Source organism: Choristoneura fumiferana, chromosome 17 (assembly GCF_025370935.1).
Source record: "Choristoneura fumiferana chromosome 17, NRCan_CFum_1, whole genome shotgun sequence".
In the NCBI taxonomy this organism is placed as follows: Eukaryota; Metazoa; Arthropoda; class Insecta; order Lepidoptera; family Tortricidae; genus Choristoneura; species Choristoneura fumiferana.
The window spans coordinates 4,712,292-4,735,741 of NC_133488.1; the positions used below are offsets into that span (position 1 = coordinate 4,712,292).

The 23,450-nt window shown below is 37.5% G+C and overlaps 1 protein-coding gene and 1 pseudogene across 1 annotated transcript; one reads left to right on the forward strand and one right to left on the reverse strand.

Moving 5' to 3' along the window:
* Positions 1-928: 928 nt before the first annotated feature.
* On the reverse strand, positions 929-14,767 carry LOC141436811 (uncharacterized; annotated as a pseudogene).
* A 318-nt stretch (positions 14,768-15,085) lies between these two features.
* On the forward strand, positions 15,086-23,450 carry LOC141437145 (uncharacterized; the record flags this gene model as incomplete). The annotated part of the gene is given in 9 exon segments (XM_074100408.1): positions 15,086-15,320; positions 15,393-15,456; positions 15,576-15,646; positions 16,315-16,609; positions 17,419-17,602; positions 18,562-18,644; positions 19,947-20,149; positions 20,258-20,399; positions 23,313-23,450. Coding segments are annotated over 9 exon segments (1,283 nt in total), but the record flags the coding sequence as incomplete, so codon positions are not given.

Sequence of the window (23,450 nt, forward strand, 5' to 3'; positions counted from 1 at the left end):
AGATGTCCAGATTATAGCGTTAACCAAATAATATTATCTAACGTTTTAAACTTTCGTGATTTTCATTCATATTCATAATACCACCGACGGGACTTATTACGCTTACACACACGAGTAATATTTACCTCGACGTTTCGGCAACATTACAGTGGCCGTGGTCACGAGTAGACTTAAGTGTGGGGTGGCAAGTCTGCTAGCAGCGCGAGTCCTTCGAACTACCCTGTATTTTTGCAGTGTGGAGGAGGAGGAACTGAATGAACACACATTTCTAGTATAAACGTAGCTATCATAAGGTCGCGGGTGAGCAAAGTAGGTGATTGTTTCAGTTCATTAATATGAACCTCGGCAAAGTAACGCCTGATTCAATAAATTAGTAGGTAATGTAACATGTTTTTACTTAACAGTGACGGCTTGCGGCATCAGCAAAGTGATAAGAATGCCTAATGTTATTTCAGTAAGATACATGTGTCATACCATTTCTGAATCTGCATAACATGTCTAATTTATTGGCGTTATTTGTTTGTTTCGTTTCTAGTAATTTTTTTTCATGGCAGATGGTTAAAGTTGAAATTCTTATTTTTGAGACAACTTAAATCTAGATTATTAAGTTTTTTTCAGCATTTTACGGTAGTTACTGACAAAATAACACACTGCACTTCTGAAGTAACTATTCACGATTCGATACACATAAAAAACTGTTATTAAAAGCTTGCCAAGTCGATGCTGGTACTAAAAATGTCAAGACAAAGGGGAGTATCCCCAAAAATCTTTATTTCGGTAATAACTCGAAAACCGTGCAACTTTTACTGGGGTCATGTTAGGGTGGTTAGGTTCCTCTTGAGCTGGCCTACCTCTGGTGTCACTGTGACGTGGTACTTCTGGGACACCCTGTATAATAGGGCAGATGACAGCAGCATTAAAAACCGGATTAATTTTGAATTAGCTTCAAAATCATATTTTTAAGTTTATTTAAATAAAATATACACTGTGTCACAGAAATACCCGTAAAGCGAAAAGAGGATTTCTTATAAAGAGACCATGCACAATATTTGAAAACTGTAGAATTACTGTATGACTTACCGGCGAAAAATATATTTTTTTTAAATTTTCATTTTTTTTGTACTACTTTTTAATTTTACTAAAATAGGGTTTGCATATCAATGCACGGAATGTTAAATCGTCTAACAAAATATAGGTATTACACCTCTTTTAAATAATCTTTGGTAACTCCGGTTGTATAACATGACAGCTTACTTGACAATATGTTTCTTGTAATAATTTATATGTATATATATTATAGGGGTAATTTTGTAACACGTTGTAAAGTTAGTCAATTCAGTTGGCAAATGGGTGACATCTAAGAACATAAACTAGTGCCATACATCTCCGGCGATTCTCCTGATTTAACGGCGCATAAAAACTAGGTAAGTATGTAATCATAATCACCTGCATTAATATTTGCCACAGCGGAGCGTGCAAAAATATCTGACGCGTCCTGCCTGGCCTAGAAATAGAATAGTATCAGATATTTATACACGCTTTGATGTGTCAGATTTTGGTGCTGGCAACTGTACATGTTAGTTAACTAGTGGTGTCATCATCCCTATTATGAGCATTACGTCACTAGACTTTCGCTTTGATCAAATAGACAATTTTCTTCGATGTAAGATAGAAACTCTTCGTTGACATCCGGAATATTTTGGTACTGCGGGAATATGTGTTGCGAGTCTGAAAACGCTTCGTCAGTCTTCAATATAGCTTTAGCGTGCTGGATCTGTGTATTTGTCATCGTCGGCAGCTTTTTGAAGAACATCTGAAACATACAAAGTTTTAATGAACTATAAAAAACTACTTTGCTCACCCGCGACGCGATAGCCACCTCCAAATCGTAAGAACTATTACCACCACGACACTAAACTGACGCGTTTCGAGCTCAACCAGAGCTCATCCCCAGAACACCACAATCGTTCACCATAGTAAACGCATGAGCAAAGTAATTGCTTATATTTCATTGATATGGACCTTCGCAAAGTAACTCCAGATTCAATAAATTATACAAATTTTTGTTTAAGCTATTATTGTGAGTTTGTATGTTTGACTCCTTCACACTAAACGGGATTTGGATGAAATTTGGTACAGATATATCTGGCCTTCTGGAATAACACAGGCTACTAGCGTGATATTCCCACGGGATGGGAATAAACTCCCATAATGTATACCACTAGGTTTAGATTAAAGACAAGAAATTTGGCTGTTTTAATATAATGTTTTTTTTTTTTTTATTCGACTGGATGGCAAACGAGCAAGTGAGTCTCCTGATGGTAAGAGATCACCACCGCCCACATGAAGACCACAATGTAATTTTTAGGACTAATAATCATTATAAATACTTTTTTCCCCACTAAAATTTCGTCACAGCCACAGCGCATAGAATACGAATAAACAAACATTTTCATTTAAATAATTAGCATGTCTAAATTACCTAATTAATTTCACATTTTATTTTAAAATTTATGACGGTGGAAGCATTCTACACTTCCACTGAACGTAGATATAGTTTAGATATAGTTAGTGTTTAGTATTGTAACTAAGGGACCCCATACATCCCTGTATTTTTATTATTATTATTTTTTGTATTTTTTTTTCTTTAATTGTATAATATAGTTTTTAAGTATTTTATTTGTAATTATATTATTATGAAAAAATGACTTTCTGCCAAGTTTCTTGCGGCGCATGGTCTTTCCGAAAGCGCTGGTAGTTCAAAAAATGACGTGTAATAGTGCCCATTGCGGCCTATTTACTGAATAAATCATTTGAATTTGAATTTGAACACATAGTCGGCTGTACAGGTGGCAGGTACCATAACTTACCTTTCGAGTCATCAACAACATCCCATGGTCTTTCCTCATGTGGTCTTTTTAACAACGTCATTCTTCTAAACCTGTAAGAGTAACAGTGGTTAGAATTAAAAACATCAGTTGAAAATTCGGTATGTAAGAAAACGTTTCAGAACAAATTGATAAACTTCGCCTTTTACAGTCAACTTAGAGCTCAGAGCCTACGTTGGCTGGTGCGGGTACAATCCGTCGCTGCTCATACTATTTTTTCAATAGACGTCTACCCGCTCCGTGTCAGTTAGCGAAGGCCCTTAGGCACTTGTCCCAACGCCGACGATGAGCGAGAAGCGAGTAGAGCGAGTAACTAGAAACGAGTGGGCGAGCAGCGAGAAGCGAATTGTCGCTCGGCTGTAAGCGAGTGTTCGCGTGCGACGGGCTATTACTCGCTCCACTCGACTCGCTCGTGCGGGGCGGCCGCCAAGCTGAGTTGCCAAGCAAGTTTTATAGCTCTTGTCGCTGCGACAAAAGATGTAAGAGCGAGTTCTCGCCGACAGTGTGAACAGCCAGCGATCAACTATTAATATATATGTGTCTCTTTTACTCACACAGGATCTTATATCTTTTGTTCGTTTCTTGAGCGGGAAAATAGTCGATAGCCAATCGTTTCCTCGCTGGCGGTGAGACAAGTGCCTTAAACTAGATGTGGCGGACTCACAACGCCGCAATTAGAAAGGTATCTTGTACTGGAGATTTCATTAAAACTTTTTAACACAAAAATAAAGATAAAGCTGAATCAGCGTACATATTTAGCCTTAAATTTGGTCTGGAACACGCTGTTAAAAATTTCGGATTCCTCGCGGGCACAGCGCGAGCAAAAGTAGCTCAGCTATGCGAGTAGAATCGAAACTTACATTTAAAGCTCTCTACACACCACACCGTATCATGCCATGACCGTAATAGAAACGTATCAGACATATCAGGAATATCTCCAACAACGTTTTAAGTTCCTGTCTTCCATTCGGTCTTCCCAAAATTTACTTCTCACTGTTCCAATTTCTTCCTCTAAGTTCTATCATAACTCCTTCACTTGCACTTCAATCCTTCTATGGAACTCTCTTCCCCTAGATGTGAGGAAAGCTAAATCTCTTCCTATTTTCAAAAATCTCGTCAAGGCTCACTTCTTGACACTGTCCTCAGTCTTTCTGTGTTTATCTATTTTATTTCCTAATTTCTTATCCTTTTTCTCCCATTACGGCCTTATTGATAATTTATATTGCTATTTTATGTTAGTAGTTTATGTATTGTATAAGTATTGCATGTATGTATTTATATAGTTGTATCATTTGTATTTATTTTAATATTATTGATTTTTTTGTTTGTTTTTATTTTCTGTTTCTGTTTCCGCCACCTATTTTTGTAAAACATAATTTCTTGTACCCAAATGGTTGTCTGGAAGAGATCGCTTTTAAGCGATAAGACCGCCTATTGTCTACCCTGAATCTAAGTGTTTATATCATAAGTTTTTTGTACTGCTTTATGGTGTGCAATAAAGAATATTTGTATTGTATTGTATTGTATTGTATTGTATCAGGCAGTGTCAAACGGAATGTCAAACGCACACATGACACACGACGGCGACGGTTGGTCACGAAACGTGCTGGTGAGCATAGTCTCATTGTTTTCGATACAAAGAACATATATTTTTGTCTGACACGTTGCTTTACGGTCATGGCATGACACGGAGTAATGTGTGGAGCAGGGATGTTGCGGAGCTCCGATTCCGTTTCCGTCAAGTCGGAATTTCCGTTTGATATTAAACATCCGTTTCGGTTCCGGTCCCGTTAGTTTTGAAACGGAAGTTATATCGGATGTCAATGCTTACTGTGGCGACTGGACATGAGCGGCGTACATCAAAAACAAACACAAGGCACACGCAAGCAAGGCAAGGCAGCACAGAATGCTGAGGACCTCAGTTCGATTCTCAGCGCTGGTCACTTTTTCTGGTTTTTCTGTGCATCTATGTTTCACTTTGTATTTTCGATACAAACACAAGGCTAACTATGTAATTGTGTCTTGAGGGCGGTAAATAAGGAATTACGAACGAGAGTCTATTAGAAGCCCGAAGTCGAAGACTGAGGGCTTTAATGAGTCGATGTTCGTAATTCTAGTACCGCCCGTGCGACATACAATGTTTTTCATCACATTTGCGAGTAAAATTGTATATTTGTAAAAGAAAAAACTAATATTTTTTCAAAAATTGCCGATACCGCTGATTGCGCTCTTGACTCGCGATCACTATCTAATGACAGTTTTTTGTATGCGAAAACTGTCATTTGATTGTGATCGCGAGTGTCAGAATTGTTATGAAATAGACCCCCAGATTTAGTAGACCTACCCTTAAAATCTCGCCCACCTATCAATCAGGCTCCAATTCTGGTACCGGTTCCGTTTTCGGTTCCGATTCCGTTTCTGGTTCCGATAAACTAAATTGAAAACATCTGGTTCCGCTTTCGGTTCCGATAAAAACCACATCTGTTACATCCCTGGTGTAGAGACCTGTACATCTCACCTCTTGGGGCATAACTGGCAGGCACAGGGCGGCGGCAAGTTGCGGTGTTTCCCGTCTATATGCAGCATCAGGGCACTCTTCTGGGCGAAACGACGCCCGCACTCCTCGCACACATGCTTTCGGTACGCTAGAGCAAAAGAGTTCTTGTAAAAATAACGATTACCGTGGGGTGTTTGGTGGGCCCTATATGTGTCGAACAGGAATGTAGAGCCAAGGTCAAATATGTTATTTATTTATTTAAATATTTATGTTATTTTCATTTCCTTAATAATATCTCTTCTTTATTTAAGAGTTACACTGGTCGGTCTAGCCGACGAATAATATAGGAGAGGTGTCACATAATAAGGTGGTAAGTACATGACACCCTGATAGGGTCTAGAATGTCAATAAGTAGTTTACTTAATGTATCCTACTAATATTATAAATGCGATAGTTTGTGAGTGAGTGTGTTCGTTACTCCTTCACGCTGAAACGGCTGGACGCATTTGGACAAAATTTGGTACGTAGATAGCTGGACATCTGGAATAACACATAGGCTACTTTTTATCCCGGTATTCCCACGGGATAGGGATAAAATCTCGAAACAACAACCGCTGGGCTTAGAGTCATGAAATTTGGTATTTAGGTTTCTTGGACGTCTGGAATAACACATAAGCTACTTTTTATCCCGATATTCCCACGGGCCCTACCCCGTGGGAATATCGGGATAAAAAGTAGCTTATGTGTCAATAAGTAGTTTACTTAATGTATCCTACTAATATTATAAATGCGATAGTTTGTGAGTGTGTGTTCGTTAATCCTTCACGCTGAAACGGCTGGACGCATTTGGACAAAATTTGGTACGTAGATAGCTGGACATCTGGAATAACACATAGGCTACTTTTTATCCCGGTATTCCCACGGGATAGGGATAAAATCTCGAAACAACAACCGCTGGGCTTAGAGTCATGAAATTTGGTATTTAGGTTTCTTGGACGTCTGGAATAACACATAAGCTACTTTTTATCCCGATATTCCCACGGGGTAGGGATAAAATCATAAAATTTCAACCACTGGGTTTAGAGTAATGAAATTTTGGACAGTTGTTCTTAACACAACCTCAATGAAGACCACGATCTAAATTTTGTCAATTCCCAAGGGAATTTTGTAAAATCCCGGAATTTCAATTGTAACTAACAGATCGAATAGTTTAAGCATGCGAAGCCGCGGGAAAACTAGTTTTACATAAAACTGGCCGTGACTGACAACAATCTCACCGGATGTAAAGTGCAGATAAGGTCTAAGTTGTATCCCACTGGTTCAGTTAGAAGTGCTGTATAGCCTTAGCCTATGTAGCGGCTCCTAGCGCCATCTAGTGAGCAACAGTAGAAACTCCGACCATCTTCTACATCGTACTATCGAAGTTTCACAACTCGGAGTATACTGTATACAACTACCGACGCTCGTCCTTCGGACTTCGGTCCCCAGGCATAACACCTGCCTGGAGAGAGATCTCTCTATTGGAGCCTCCCCCCACACCTAAATTGACTAAAGATATTTTGTCTCTAGCTTTGACTTCACGGTGATGTGGGCGAACACGAGTACTTACGTAAATGTGTATCGAGATGCGACACCAGTGCAGTCTTGACTTTAAAGGGGCGGTCGCAGTGGTCGCACACGTACTTGACGTCACTGTGCTGCTTCAGGTGACGCTGGAACAAAGACGAACATTATATTATTCCCCTACTTCAACCCCTATTTCACCCCCTTATACCCCTATTTCAACATCCATTAATTTAATTTATCCATCAAATTATGTCAATGGGTGTGTTCACGCCACTGCGTTGCACAGGGGTCATCAATATCAACCTTCTTTTTGTTTACGTCAATTTAATTTAGCTTTGTATAGTTTCATACCCAATCACACTGCCTACACATCACGACATACATTCGCTAAACCAATAAAAACACACGCATATGACGACATACATCTCTCATCCAATCACAAGCGCCACTCATGCATACGTCACACATTTTTTGCTAACACTTTACACGTACTTCAGCACTCGCCTTTCATCTTCCGTTCACAAATTCCGTAAATTTAAAGTAAATTAAATTGTTATAAACCTAAATTTGCTTTAACTGAAAGCAAGCTAAATTCACCTGTGAAACAGCCCCTAAGATTAGTGTTGCCATCTACCCCGGTTTCTCGGATATTTCCTAGTTTGGAGTTCGTCCGGGCGGGGTTCTTAAGATTTTTTTATTTTTTATTTTTTTTTATTTGACTGGATGGCAAACGAGCAAGTGGGTCTCCTGATGGTAAGAGATCACCACCGCCCATAAACATCTGCAACACCAGGGGTATTGCAGATGCGTTGCCAACCTAGAGGCCTAAGATGGGATACCTCAAGTGCCAGTAATTTCACCGGCTGTCTTACTCTCCACGCCGAAACACAACAGTGCAAGCACTGCTGCTGCACGGAAGGATTAGCGAGTAAGATGGTGGTAGCAATCCGGGCGGACCTTGCACAAGGTCCTACCACCTGCAAAAGATATCTATATATCCGGATATATATCCGGGTAAAACCCGATCTAGCGATAATCTGAAACCTGAACTAGGGTTGTAACGGCCTTCTTAGCTGAGGCGGAGGTAGATGCGAAAACAAAGAGTACATGTATTCGACGACCGGATATCCAAGCGATTAAAGAACCTGACTCCTAATGTTTCGGGTTCGATCCCTGGCCAGAGCAGATATTTGTGTGAATAATACAAATGTTTGTTCTCGGGTCTTGGATGTTTAATATGTATTTAAGTATGTATTTATCCATATAAGTATGTTTATCCGTTGCTTAGTACCCATAGTACAAGCTTTGCTTAGTTTGGGACTAGGTCAATGAGGGCTATCGCGTATGAATTCGCCGCTAGAGGCGCTAGTGTAGCGTGAGGTCTCCGAAATGTCAAACCTCATAGTTTTTGGGTGAGTTACGCGGGTTTATTTATAATTAGAATAATTTTGTGAATATATTTCATAACCTGAAATTAATTATGGCAATTATGCGATAAGGGCCAATGAATGTCTATGTTTTGAGACAGTTTTGTCTTTCGAAAACTTTTGTCCTCCCTTTTTTTCCGAACAAAACGGGACTACGCAAGACTGTGGTTGCTCGATATTTTTATGGTACGGTTTTAAGATGTATTAAACATGATTTTAATCTAAACTTGAAAGCCACACTTAAAAACCTCACGCAACAGTGGCGCCATCTAGTAAGACAAAAAACGATAGCTCACTAGATGGCGCGCTGTTGCGTGAGGTTTTTAAGTATGGCTTTCAAAGTCTGTTATTACAGGCGTGAAAACTAAGTTTAGATTAAAATCATATTTAATACATCATAAAACCGTACCATAAAAATATCGCGCATGCCACAGTGTTGCATAGTCCCGTTTTGTTTGGAAAAAGGGAGTACAAATTTTTCCGAAAGACAAAACTGTCGCAAAATACAGACATTCATTGCCCCGGAACGCATATTTGCCATAATTAATTTCAGATATTGCAAAATATTCACAAAATTATTCTAATTATAAAAAAAACCCGCGTAGCTCACCCAAAAACTATGAGATTTGACATTTCGGAGACCTCACGCTACACTAGCGCCTCTTGTGGCGAATTCATACGCGATAGCCCTCATTTTCCCATGACATTTATGTATTACAGAAGGCCGTACCGTCAGCGCCGACTGCGAGGTGTAGGCGCAGGGACAGTGTGCGCAGCGGAAGGGCCGCAGCCCGCTGTGCAGGTACAGGTGGGACACCAGCGCCGCGCGCGAGTTGAACTCCGCCGGACAACTGTCGCAGCAGAACTTACTGCGGGACATATCAAACTGATGTACACTCGAACCAACTGAATCGTGTACCACTCTGGAACCTTTTCGTAGGAAAAGTCATATTGACATCGCATTGCTTGACAAGGAAGGAGGAGTGAGAATGTTCCATGGTGTGAGAAGTGAGTTCCGTGGAGTGAGAAGGTTCAATCAAATGGTTCGACTGTACTTACATGTAGGTACCACACAAGGTGCTGTGATATTAAAAAAATTATAGGCAGGGAATATTTTTGTAAAATACTTTAAAAAAAACCCTGGGCTGGATGAGAGCAAATTGGCCCACAATGTGTTGCAAGTTCCTGTTACCCGCCCAAGTCATTTGGCACAAGACCTGCCAAACACCCTGTAGGATAAAAATAATAATATTCTACTCACTGATTCTTTGGAGGATTTGCAGTCAGGGAGCTGAAAAAATATAATGCAAAAATCATGATTTACACAAATAAAGACCCCCAACATTATGTGGTACCTATTTGTATGGGCATAATGTGCCAAAATGCCCTGACTTTACAGTAATACAGCACTTATATAATATTTTCAAATCAATAAAACACATCATGAAACGAAATTATTATCATTATATAAATAAAACGAGACGGCAAACGTTACAAAAATATATATACTTACACAACTTTATTGCCGGAACATAAAGGTTGTGTATACATATTTTTGTAACTTTGGCAGTAATTATATTTTTGCAATTGACTGTACCTAAATTATTTTTGTTACAAAATTAGACAAATTAAAAAATGAACCCACTGAAGCGGTCGCATTTTCTTAGCCATGTTCAAGAAGGGGCGTTGCCGGCCCTTGTTGCCGACGAAGATGGCACGCGCTCGGAGCACCACCTCGACATCAGTCCCGCTGCATCGCTTCTCATGCTTGTACAAGTTTGTCGTGCTGCCATATTCAAAATTCAAATGTCTTTATTCACATAAAATATGGTAGAATAGGTAATAAATTAACATAAACAGAAGATTATTAGAAAAGTCCAAATAAAAACTGAGTTGTGGCTGGTTTAATAGGTATCCATTGCGGTACATAGAGGCAATACAGCCAGTAGAATTTGAACCTTCGAATCGCGCACGATGCAGGGTGACTAAAAATACCCCCATTCAAGTATTAGGTAATGTATATTTGCGGGAAGGGGGTGTCATGTACAAGTCAACGCACGTAAAAAGAGCTCTGGGTGGCTAGTGGATGGGATACGTACGTTTGCGCATCTGTCAACTAACAAGCCAATAGCGTGACGGCCGCGCGCGCGCTCCTACGCCCCTCCCGCGTCCCCCACTGCTCCGCCGCCAATTTGGTCTGTATTTCGCTCGCTGCGCAGGTATATCGCCTGGAACTCTTTTTACGTGCGTTGATTTGTAAAACGTTAAAATGCGTTACATACAGGGTTGAGAGGGGGTTCGAATAACTCGTTACGTACATTGTATTTTATAAAAAAAACGATTGAATTAAAATCTCCAAAGTTGGCAACCTTTCCATTTATGTTTTAGGGGGAAATCCTTTGGGTTGTATTGTACGTAATTTAATTTTTATTTTAAGTAATCATAATGTCATCAAAAGAGGGAGATTTGCATAATCAGTTGTTCTTGGCCTACAAAGGTTCTCATGCTGATTTGCCAGCATAACTAAATTTGGAAAATGTCTGAAGAAAAACTAAAACATTTTTTTTGGTAAAAACAGTTATTGGGGTGTTACATAACGTTTAGGAAGGGGGAGGGAGGTACAGAAAATGTGGTATCCGTTCATTTCACAACTAATGTTTGGCAATCTGATTCATTTCGCAACTTTTCATTTTGCATGTTCTAAAACTGTATATTTCAGGGCCATCATGTAGAACCCTTTAGGTTAGGTTAGGTTAGTTTTATAAAAATCCTGAAATATTTATAGTTTTAGAAATGTTAAACAGTTGCAAAATGAATCATTGCCAAACGTTAGTTGCGAAACATTAATAAATAATAAGACTTTTATTTTCACATCAAATATTTTACAAGTAGGTGGTTACTATTAGTAGTTGTGTTATTACTTTTAACTTAATAATTTAATGTTAGTAGGCTTAGTTAACTTGCGAAACATTAGTGAACCAGAAAATCTTTATGGTGTGTTACATAGAGGGAAGGAGAGTTAAAAATCTTTAAAAATTGTGTTACATAAATACATAATACTTGAATGCCCCATTAAAAATGGTCACTAACCTCCTAAAATCAGCTCCGCAAGCAAAACAAATGAGATATCTTGGCCCGTGTTTCTCTTGGTAGTGACGGCCGGCGGCAGGGATTGTCTCGGAAAAGGCTGTACACACTACGCATCTGGAATTATATAGTTTCTGTTAGTTAAGATTGGCCAAAATCATCTGTACGTAATTGACCCCTATTTAACTAACATACAACTATTTCATATCCTGGAAAAATGTAGTTTCTATGTGACCTAGACAGTTGCCAGCATTAGCAAGTTACAAGTTAAATTGGCATTTAGCATACAGGTTCTGCTACAGTGTATTAGAATTTCTTTTTTAATTTTATATTTGTCAAGTCTTATGTATGCTTTGGTGAATATGTCCGCCTTATGGGAATCTCTGAAACAAAACCATGAAAAATGATAATAGAACTCATACAAGCATTATAATCAGACAACACTGTTCTCAAAGCTCTCCTTTAAGCACATTCCAAATACACTTCTTATAATATGTCATCAATCAATAAACATTGGTTTATTATTATGGATAATATAATAATAATAATAAAGCCTCATTTATTTCCTTAATAACCATAATTCAGACAATAATAATTTAACAATAATTTCATATTAATCTAATTTCATGTCATGCATCACTAATATTTGGATTATTGAATTTAAATATTAAAAAAAATGTTCAATTTTTATTATTATTAAAGGACCTCTCTACGAGTAAAGGCCTCCTCCATGTCCATCCATTTAACTCTATCTGCTGCTTTTGGAATCCAGTTCTTGCCGGCTATTTTATTTATCTCATCTATCCATCTTTCTTTTGGTCGTCCTCTGTTTCGTTTATTATTTGGCCCTATCCATGTAGTTACTTTTTTTGCCCATTTACTTTTGTTCATACGTGCCACGTGACCAGCCCATTTCCACTTTAATTTCTTACAATGTTCTAAGGCATCAATTACATTTGTTTTCTTCCTTATATCTGTGCTTCGTTTCCTATCTTTCATTTTTATATTTAGAATGCTTCGTTCCATCGCTCTTTGACAAGTTTGAATTTTATTTTTTATATGATTATTGTATATCCATGTTTGGCTGGCGTATGAGAGACATGGCAGTATGCAGGAATCTAAAACTTTTTTCTTGAGGTTTACAGGAAGATTTGATTTCAGCACTTCTTTGTAGCTCCAGAATTTGTTCCATGATATGTTTGTTCGTCTTTTTACTTCATCTATGTGTCTGGAGTTACTAAAGGATATTTTTTTACCTAAATAAATGTATTCCCGCACATATTCTAGTTGAATATCATTAACAGTTATGGATTTTTCTAAAGCATTTGTCATGATTTTTGTTTTTTCTGTGTTTAATTCTAAGCCAATTTTTTGGCTGACTGTATGAAGTTCGCGAACCATTGTTTCCAGTTGAGTTGCAGTTTCCGAGAAAAGAACTATATCATCTGCGAACCGGAGATTGCTTAGAAATTCGCCTTTTATGTTGATTCCTTTCTTAATCCAGTTCAGGTCCTTCATTATATTTTCGAGAACAGTTATAAAAATTCTTGGTGAAAGAGGATCGCCCTGTCTGACTCCTCTATAGACCCTTATTTCAGAACCTTTTGTCTCCATTTTTACGCGAGATACGCTTTTATTATATATGTCTTTTATAAGTTCTATACTTTCTGCTGGTACGTCGCATTCCTGTAGGGCCTTCCACATACTATTGTGAGATATGGAGTCAAACGCTTTGGCGTAGTCAATAAAAGCTAGGTAGAGTGAACCCCTGTGTTCTTCGTATTTCTCTATTATCTGATCCAAAGTGTGAATATGGTCTGTTGTCGAAAAACCCTTTCTAAAACCCGCTTGCTCTGGTGGTTGATGTTGTTCAGTGTATTTAGCGAGACGCTCTTCAACGCTCGAGGCGAATAATTTGTACATGTTTGGCTGTAGGCTAATGGGTCTATAGTTACTTATATTGGCTGGGTCTCCTTTCTTATACAGCAGGATTATATCGGATTGTGCCCATTTTATAGGCACTGCCTTAGCATCGAGAATCTTATTAAACAAGTTAGTTAAGTGTGGTACCAGTATAAATTTTCCTACTTTTATTGCTTCATTTGGAATTCCGTCCGGACCTGAGCTTTATTTTATTTCTCATCATTTTATTTACCTCTCATTGCTAATTTCACATATGCAAAACTAACTGTCTATCCATCTTTCTTTATGTCTGTTATCTTGTCATGCTTAAACTGCTGAACTAATTATGATTGAATTTGATACAGAGATAGTTTAAGACTGCAGCAAGAGAATAAGATAGTTTTATCCCAGAAACTAACTGATTAAATTTCTACAGGTTGATGTTAAAGGACACTAGTTTTAAATAAATGGTTTTAACATCTCATTCACACAGTTAAGTCCATTAAAGGACGTCGAGTTGCAGGAACGGCCTGCTTTCACATTACCTAATATATCTTAAAATCTAAATCAAGATACTTACTCCAACATAATACCATTCATAACATAATAGTCTTGAGGCAGTGGTGGAGGCTTGACATTCCTCATAATCGCCGCAAGCGTACAGACAAGCAAGTCCTTATCTTCAGACAACTCTGGGTACTGCTCCCGGAGTTCCTTCACAAAAGACCTTCTCTGACAAGGATGCAGCAACTTATACCTCCTCTTATCATCCTCATTTTCAGTAGGAACATAATCCTCGTCTTCTTTTTTAACTTCATAATTTGAAATAATCTCATTAAATTCTGCCTCCAAGTACTCTTCTGCCTGATCCATTGTCTCTTCTTTAATAAAAACAGTAACAGTGTCTTCCTGATTTTGAGTGTCCATTGTGCTTTCAGTTTCGTCCAAAATCTCTTCTTTAATTTTTATTGGAGGGAAATGAGAACTTTCCTCGTTATCACTCTCGTCTCCAACTATTATTACAATCATATCGTCGTCTTGTTCCATTTTTTATATCAGGTTAGTTATGAACCAGCTGTAGAAGACTAATTATTCCTTTTTTATCAGATCTAAACTTTAAATTACGAGAAAATCAGCACGCATTTCGGAAGAATTCAAATTATGTTCACAAATTTATTTACTAACATTTTTTACAAGAAACAACGCAAAGGCTTTCAAAATTAAGGAGCCAATTGAGTGGTCATCTCGAAAAATTTACATTAATATTAGACTAGGTTTTTTGTGTATTCTAAATATTTTTTATATACTTTCTTAGTGTTTTTTATTTCAGATTCTTAATAATAGCAAATGAAAAAATATATCAAAGACAGAACTCGACAGAATGACTTTTAGCCTTTGCCTGTTTGCCTCTGTCACACACAAAATGGCCACGTTTTTTTTTCGTTCGGCGTTATTGCTAACTAAAGCTAGTTACCGTTTTTACTTTGTGCTTAAACAGACAGTTTTATATAGCGTGTATTTTTGATACTACCTCAAACTTTAAGGGTAGTCAGTAAAGGCCCTGATAATCAGATTTTATTATGTTTTAGTAAAAAAAAATGATTTATTATTTTCCCTAGCAAGCAATGTATTTACTACGTTATTGGGCGTATACACGAAAAACAGGGTCGGTATTTCCATGACGGTATTATCCGGGCCGGGAAAGTGTCACCCAGTGTCAGCCAGCCACAAATTTGTTAATTGACATTGACATTTTTTGTAAACTCGCTCACCTGATAAGCTGAGGTGTGTGATTAATTGTATTTCGTTTGTACTTGTATTGTATTCTCTGGACTTTGGAAATTACAACAATGGTTTATGCTACTGAAAATTTAGGTCTATCCACACTGTCAAACAGGAAGACTGTTGTAGCTTTAGAAGTTACTTTGAATCAAAGTTTATGCAATTTAAAAGGTACACTGAAACTTCGCGCCTATACCGTTTTGGTAAAGTTAATCGATATTTTATATTTTTAATTATTTACAGATCTCGTTTTAGAGTTCGAACAACTCCACATGGAAGTTATAGCACAAAAGGAAAAATGTGAACGGTAAAGCTAATACTGAATTTGAAATTGTATTGTATGCTAACAGTAGCAGTCATTCATTGATTTTTTTATTTAGTATTTGATTGTATTTTTTTATTATTTCTGTTTGTTACATTTTTTAGCAAAGCCTGTGTAGGCTCTGAAGCATTAAAAAAAGTTATAGAAATAAAAGATAATATTATACAATCTGTTGGTAAGTCATTTAAGCAATATGCTTTTTATAACTTTAATAAAAAACTGTTCTAGAATTACGTAGTATGATCTTATGCTTATTTACTGTACACTCAACCCAATCCATAGATGCTGCTAATCACTTCACATTAATCTATACTTGGTTTAGATAGGTATTTAAATAAATGTAAATAAAAAAATGACAATTTGTGTCTAAAATATTGAAATTCCCCTATTACTATCAAACATTTACATTTCTGTATTGAAATACACTAGTCTAGTTTTTAAGTAAATTAAGTAAAATGTTTAAAATCCTTGAATGTAAGTACCAAATTTGGCAGCTGAAGTTTGTTTACAGTTAGTTAAATACCTATCCAAATCAAGTATAGACAGTAAAAGGCAGTCTTAAACCCATGTAAGCGAAAATTGTAATTAAAAACAATACAAAATATATAATATCTAAATACAGGCCCATCCAAGGCAAGCTATGCCACTGGTAAGCGATGATATTAGGAGCTGGTTGTTTTGAGAATCCTTCTAATCCTGCTGGGTTTCTTTTTTTTGATGTTGTGCGATTGGTAAAGGACTAAGAGCAGACAAGTTTCTATGAAATACTACTGCTGACTAGCTGATTTTTTTTTACTGTGTTACCTGTATTTTGTTAATAAACTAATGTGTTGAATCTTCCAGCTTCAGCATTGACAATGTTAAGCGAGACAAAGAACATGAACCTCATCCATGAAGCATTTAAAATTCTATGTGGCGAAACAGTTTCGTTAACCTCTCCTAAAGAAAAGCTTGAAACTAACCGGATAACTCCCAAAAAAGAGGTTTTTTCAGAAATAACTGATGTACTAAATAACGAATCAGTTTCTGAGATAGATGGGACACCCACTGGCAGGACAAGCCCTGTTATTTTGTCCAAAAAGTATAGAAATGCAACAGCATCTGATTCAAGAGAGAAAAAGAAATGTCCTGATAATTGGTAAGAACATAATTTTGAAATCAAATTCAACATAGTCTCTTGACAGAAGGGATGTGGTTATAGAAATATATTAAAAAGAAGTGATGGATAGATGTGATCTCTGCTTATTTTAATTTAATTCAACTAACCTAACCAACAAAAAGTTGGAAAACACCTGACTTTGTCACTTGAAAGTTCAATATCTCAAAAACGGCTGAACCGATTTTGATGAAAGATGTCTAAGAACCATTGCTAGAAACAGGTTTTCAAATAAAAAACCGCATTCAAATCGGTCCACCCATTTAAGAGCTATGGTGCCACAGACAGACACACATAGCGGTTAAACTTAACACTGTCATATTTCTGTGGCTTCCCATGAGGCTGACAGACGCATTTGGTGTACTTAAGCCCCATTAAAATATTAGACAAAAAACCGTCATATTCTCTGAAATTACAATTTAACTAAAATAAAACCAAACAGCCAAATTATTAATATTATACCTATCTTCTTATTATAAATTAATCTTTTATCGTTAGTCTAAGTTTCATGATGAATTGGTCATTCATTACTGTAATGTCATGTAAACGTTTTTATCAATAAATAAACAAACTATGTGATGTCTACTCTACATAGACATTGACAAAATATGTTTTGCTAAAATAGCAAGAGTGAAAGCCATAAAAAAGTATATTATTATGTATTACTCAATAATAGGTCTTGCCTACTAATTGTTGCTCACATACAATTATGGTCTAGCGCCACCACTGAGTGCTATGTCAGCCTATTTCATATCAAAATCCTCTCACTTGCCACCATCTCCATTTTTTAGGCCAATATCAGAGAACAAAACACTGAAGCTGTCCTTTTCAACGCCCGTAAAGGCAAAGTCAGGGAGCAAGCTGAGGCAAGCAAGGTTCACGTTTGTCAAACAAAAGTCCATTGTTGATCTGACAAGCTCCCCTGCATTTTCTGGAGGATCCAAGGGGTTTAAAGATAGTGTAAATTGTTTACAGGTTAGTCTTCACTCTTAATAAAAACTGTTTTTGTTTAGTTTAATTAGAAAAGAGTATTAATAGAGCTAAATGTACTTCAATTAAATTTGTAAGATAGAATATGCCTTGGAGATTAACTCTCGATGTTAAAATTCGAAGCTCGTATTAACTATATTATGTCCCTTTCACACTCCTATTAAATTCTATTTGTGTAAGCTGTATGGCATGATATATGTATGTAGTTCAAATTTCCATCTTCGGAGTAATGAGTAATAATTTTAATATTTTTTGAATGACAACCTAGAAATAATTTTAATATTTTTTAAAGAGGGCTATCGCATATGAATTCGCCACTAGAGGCGCTAGTGTAGCGTGAGGTCTCCGAAATATCAAATCTCATAGTTTTTGGGTGAGCTACGCGGGTTTATTTATAATTAGAATAATTTTGTGAATATTTTGCAATATCTGGAATTAAATATGGCAAATATGCGTTCCGGGGCAATGAATGTCTGTGTTTTGAGACAGTTTTGTTTTTCGGAAACCTTTGTCCTCCCTTTTTTCTGAACAAAACGGGGTCTATGCAACACTGTGGCATGCTCGATATTTCTATGGTACGGTTTTAAGGTGTAATAACAGACTTTGAAAGCCATACTTAAAAACCTCACGCAACAGTGAGCCATCTAGTGAGACAAAAAACGATAGCCCTCATTAAGTGTTTGTATCATTGATGTAGGTATGGTAACAGAAAGTAAAAGTCAGAGTTTTTCATTTAAATTGTCCATTTCATTTTGCATTGTTTCCGTAACTACTCAACATTCACTCTCCATCAATGTACATTGTTTGTCTCCATTCAAATGTCCCTTATTGAGTATATAAATAAATAAATATCACGGGACAATTCGCACCAATTGACCTAGATATTGGGCTGAATTTGTACTACTAATAATACCTGATGATGTTCTTCTTGATTAATGTTTCAGTTGGATATAAAAAAGGAGACCTTTGATGACGAAGACACCATACAACCTTCACCTACCAGTACAACAGCTAGCTTCCCAGGACTGTAAGTCATATTTGAATACCTATTACAAAGCATTTTTGCGGGAAATCGTTACTCTTTTGAAACAGGTTTTTGTTGCTGACTGTACTTGCATTGTCATTTACATTTCCATACCAAATTGGCTAGACCACCAGGACGTCACGACGTTTACACAAGTATGTCAAATTTCAAGTCATTCCGAACACTGGAAGTGGGTAAAATTGAACTTGCAAGATTTGACCTGTACCACAGAATAAGTAATAGTACGAGTACACTCGTATGGGACCCGTGTGCATGTATATGCCACCATCCCAGCCTGTATACGTCCCACTGCTGGGCACAGGCCTCCTCTCAGAACAAGAGGGCTTGGGCCATAGTTCCCACGCGGGCCCAGTGTGGATTGGGAACTTCACACGCACCATTGAATTGCTTCGCAGGTTTGTGCAGGTTTCCTCACTATGTTTTCCTTCACCGCAAAGCTCGCATGCATGCATAAAGCAAAATCAACGCAACGAGTTAAATTATGTCATGAGACAGAAAGGGAGCATGTATTACTATTAATATGTATCACACAAAGATGAAGTGTATCTCGCCTCATTCACTTTGCTTTACATACGTACACACGCGTTCATAATTGCATGGACATACTTAGATTGATTTTTTGCCTGGAGCCTTGCAGGCCAGGCTCTGATTATAAGAGTTGTGCACAAATAAACTAGATGGCGCTACTAGCGAAACTCAATGATATGTTTTAAATTAACATAATACTCCTTGGTAAATATTTTTGAAGGTATTACCACTAAATCATTAGTGGACAACAGCAATCACTAATCGTATTCTTATTATGAGTATAACGACGCGATAAGCGAGCCTTTCGGCCGCGCAATGAAAAGAGAACACTCGCCCGCCACACCGTCAGTCGCGTATAGTCTAATTAAGAAAGTTTATACCTGCTGAGCTAGCATGGCAACGTTGCATTTTTGTTAGTTTTTCCTCGATTATTCCATATTGAATGAAAATTAATAATGTTGTCTGATAGAACCCTTCTTAATATATAAGTTAATGTGTCTACTCCAATAATTATTCGTTATAGACTTTTATTTTCTTTAAAAACCGGTCATAAACATTAATTCGTGTTAAGTAATATGAAAATTCTATCACGAATAATTATTGGAGTAGACACATTGACATATATTAATATAAGAAGGGTTCTATCAGACAACATTATAAATTTTCGTTCAATTTTTCTGGAATAATCGAGAAAAACTAACAAAAATGCAACGTTGCCAGCTCAGCAGGTATAAACGCTCTTAACATTATTTACAGGTACAGAACCGCAATTACCAATACGCCATTGAAAAAAATTGAGAAAAATAGTCCGAAAAAAATATCAAAGAACAGTCCAAGTAAATTTGTCAAGAAACAGCTGCAGCTGTCCAAATTACAGATCAAAACCGAAAACACGTCAAAATGCAATGTCGAAAATGTGGATTGTAAAGCCAGCGATCAAAGCTTAACGAATATGGAGAGTCCATCAATTTGTTGAGACCTGTTAATCGGTATGCATTATTTTAGTAAGTATCATGAGCAGACATCGAAATTCGTGTCAGTTTTGAAATATTTTTTTATTTTTTTAGATTCCAAACACCAAATAAACCACCTTTTTCAAAGAATATACCCTGAGGAGACGGACTGTGAGATCGACTCCAGTTTATCATTATTGGGTCCTGTCAGTAAACAGGATAGAGTATCACCAGGGACCAAAGGGGTTATACACAGGTATTCTTAAATATCATCATACCTGGTACAATATGCAAGTAAAAGTGGCAATGGGCGGGTCACATCGCTCAAAGAACAAATAACCGTCCGAGGTGAATGTTATCGAGTGTCGACCACGAACCGGAAGATTTGTGTTGGCAGGCCTCCCACTCGTGACATGGTGAGAGTTGCGGGCAACCGGTGGATGCAGGTGGCTAGTTGTCGTTCATTGTGGCGTTATTACGATTATTTGTTAGAGTTTCTGTGTTCTTACCAAATAACTAAAAACTGTATCAGGATCATCATCATCCCAGCCTATATACAGTTGTGGTCATATAATTAAGAACGATTTTTTATAGAGAAGATTTTTTCAAACTGACAAGTGTACTAACTGCATGTATATTTTTGTACTTCTCTCGGTATCGTAAACTTTCCGTACTAGCGGTAAACTCATTTATACATATAATTGGCTAAAAAATAAATATATAAACTTATAACATTACATCTAAAACTAGTTATTACTACTTACTGGCTGGTCATATAATTAAGAACGCTGAATAGTTTATTTTTTATTCAAATTTATATAGAGAACGGACGGCCGCTTTGTGGTTTTAGGTTATTATTCGAATAATTTTGGCGCCATTAGTGCCGTAAAAGTCTTTAAGGCGATTGCTTCATATAAAAACAATGGGGAAAAATAAAGTTGTGATAAATCTACAAGAGAAGTAATACTAAAACTTTGCGACAAGAATTGGTCGTATAAACACATAGCCGATCATCTGCAATGTTCAAAAACTATGGTTTTCCACGCCATTAAAGCATTTTGCCACGTCTCAAACTACTTCAAATGTTCCCGTGTACTAGACAAAGAAAGTCATCTCGTCGAGATGATCGAAAATATCGTTCGTTTGGCAAAACAAAATCCTTTTAAAAGGTCTAATACCGTCTAATGAGTTAAGAAAAAAAATATTTTGGCGAAAACAACCCTTCAGCAATCTCGGCACGCATTATTCGAAGGCGTTTGGTAGAAGAAAAGTTGCACGGAAGGATAGCAAGGAAGGGCCTATGTTGAAACGGTGTCATAGGCAAGCCCGGCTTGCATTTGCAAGAAGATATGAAAACTGGACAGTCAGACAGTGGAAAAACGTTCTTTTTTCTGACGAGACAAAAATAAATAGGGTATGTTCTGATGGCAAACGGATATGTAAGATGGCCTTCAAATAAAGCATTCGACCCAAAGTACACAAAAGTGACTTAAAGCATGGCGGGGGAATGTAAAAATTTGGGGATGTTTTTCTGGACATGGTGTTGGACCTGTTAGGCTGATAGAAGGAAACATGGATCAATTTCAATACAAAAACATACTGGAAGAAACAATGTTACCATATGCTGAAGGCGTGCTTCCGTTATTTGGACATTCCAGCATGACAATGATCCCAAGCATACTGCACGTACCGTTAAGGAATTCCTCACATCGCAATCAGTTTCTGTCTTAGATTGGCCAGCCAACAGCCCCGATCTTAACCCAATAGAGCATCTTTGGTGCGAAGTCAAGAAAAAGGTTTCAAATCGACAGTGTGGCAATTTAAGAGAACTGTATGACGTATTCTTAGAAGAATGGAACTCTATCTCTCTTGCGAAATGTCAAAAATTGATAGATTCAATGCCTCGCGGTGTAAGGCAGTAATAAAAAGCCGTGGTGGACATGCTACTAACTATTAATTTTAGTTAAAATGTATTAAATTCCTTTTTTTTTCTGTACAAACTTCACGTTAGTGTGATTTAGTTAATCTAAGTTTCAAATAAAAAAAACTTTCGAGCAGTTCAATAAATCGTTCTTAATTATTTGTCCAGCTTCATTACTATTTTAATTTGTTACTAAAGAGAATAAAAACAAAATTTGTAAAAAAATGTCAGCAATTTTATTATTTATTCTTAATCCCGTTTGCTCTATTCATGTGGCTATTTCATAACGTAACTAGTTACTTCTAAGAAGGAACCACGACTACACATGACATGATTTAGTTAAAAATAATCTGGAACTTCAAATCGTTCTTAATTACATGACCACCACTGTACGTCCCACTGCTGGGCACAGGCCTCCTCTCAGAACAAGAGGGCTTGGGCCATAGTTCCCACGCGGGCCCAGTGCGGATTGGGAACTTCGCACGCACCATTGAATCGCTTCGCAGGTTAGTGCAGGTTTCCTCACGATGTTTTCCTTCACCGCAAAGCTCGTGGTTAATTTCAAACGTAATTCCGCACATGAATTTCGAAAAACTCAGAGGTGTGAGCCGCGGTTTGAACCCACGACCCTCTGCTTGTGAGGCGATAGGTCACTAGGCCACCACGGCTTTACGGCACGGTTTGTATCAGAATATTCGGCCATTATTACAGAAAAGTGTCCAGAAAAATGAGACGGTTGAAATGCTCGAATAAAAGCCCAAATATATATCTTAGAAGATCTCTTTTACAGTTCTGTATAGTTTCTTTAAACGGAACCCTATTAGCGTCGCTACACTGTCCGTCCGTCGGTCGGTCCGTCACAGGACAATCAAGAACCGTAATAGATAGTTGAAAATTATGCATGACTAGCTGTTGCCCGCGATTCCGTCCGCGTAGAACTCGCTTATCCCTATCCCGCGGGAACTATACAATCTTCCGGGATAAAACTATCCTATGTCCTTCCCCGGGACTCAAACTATCTGTATAACGAATTTCAACTACATCGTTTCAGCAGTTAAGACGTGAAAAGGTAACCAACAAACAAACAGACTTACAAACTTTCGCATTTATAATATTAGTGCGATAGATAACAAAAATAATGTCAATAAAATACAAATTTCGCACTCATTCTGAAACCTGTGCCAAGCCGTGGGACGTACCTATGTATGCCGAAATGATTATCCAAATAAACCTGATTCTTGATTCCAGCCCATCAAAAGCGGCTCTATCAGAGAACATAAACTGCACCAACCTTCAAACGCAATGCGACACTGTGTCCAGCATGTCTCTGCTGGCCCAGAATGCAGAAGTAAACGATTTGGGCCTGGTCCCCAAGTTAAAAGAGAA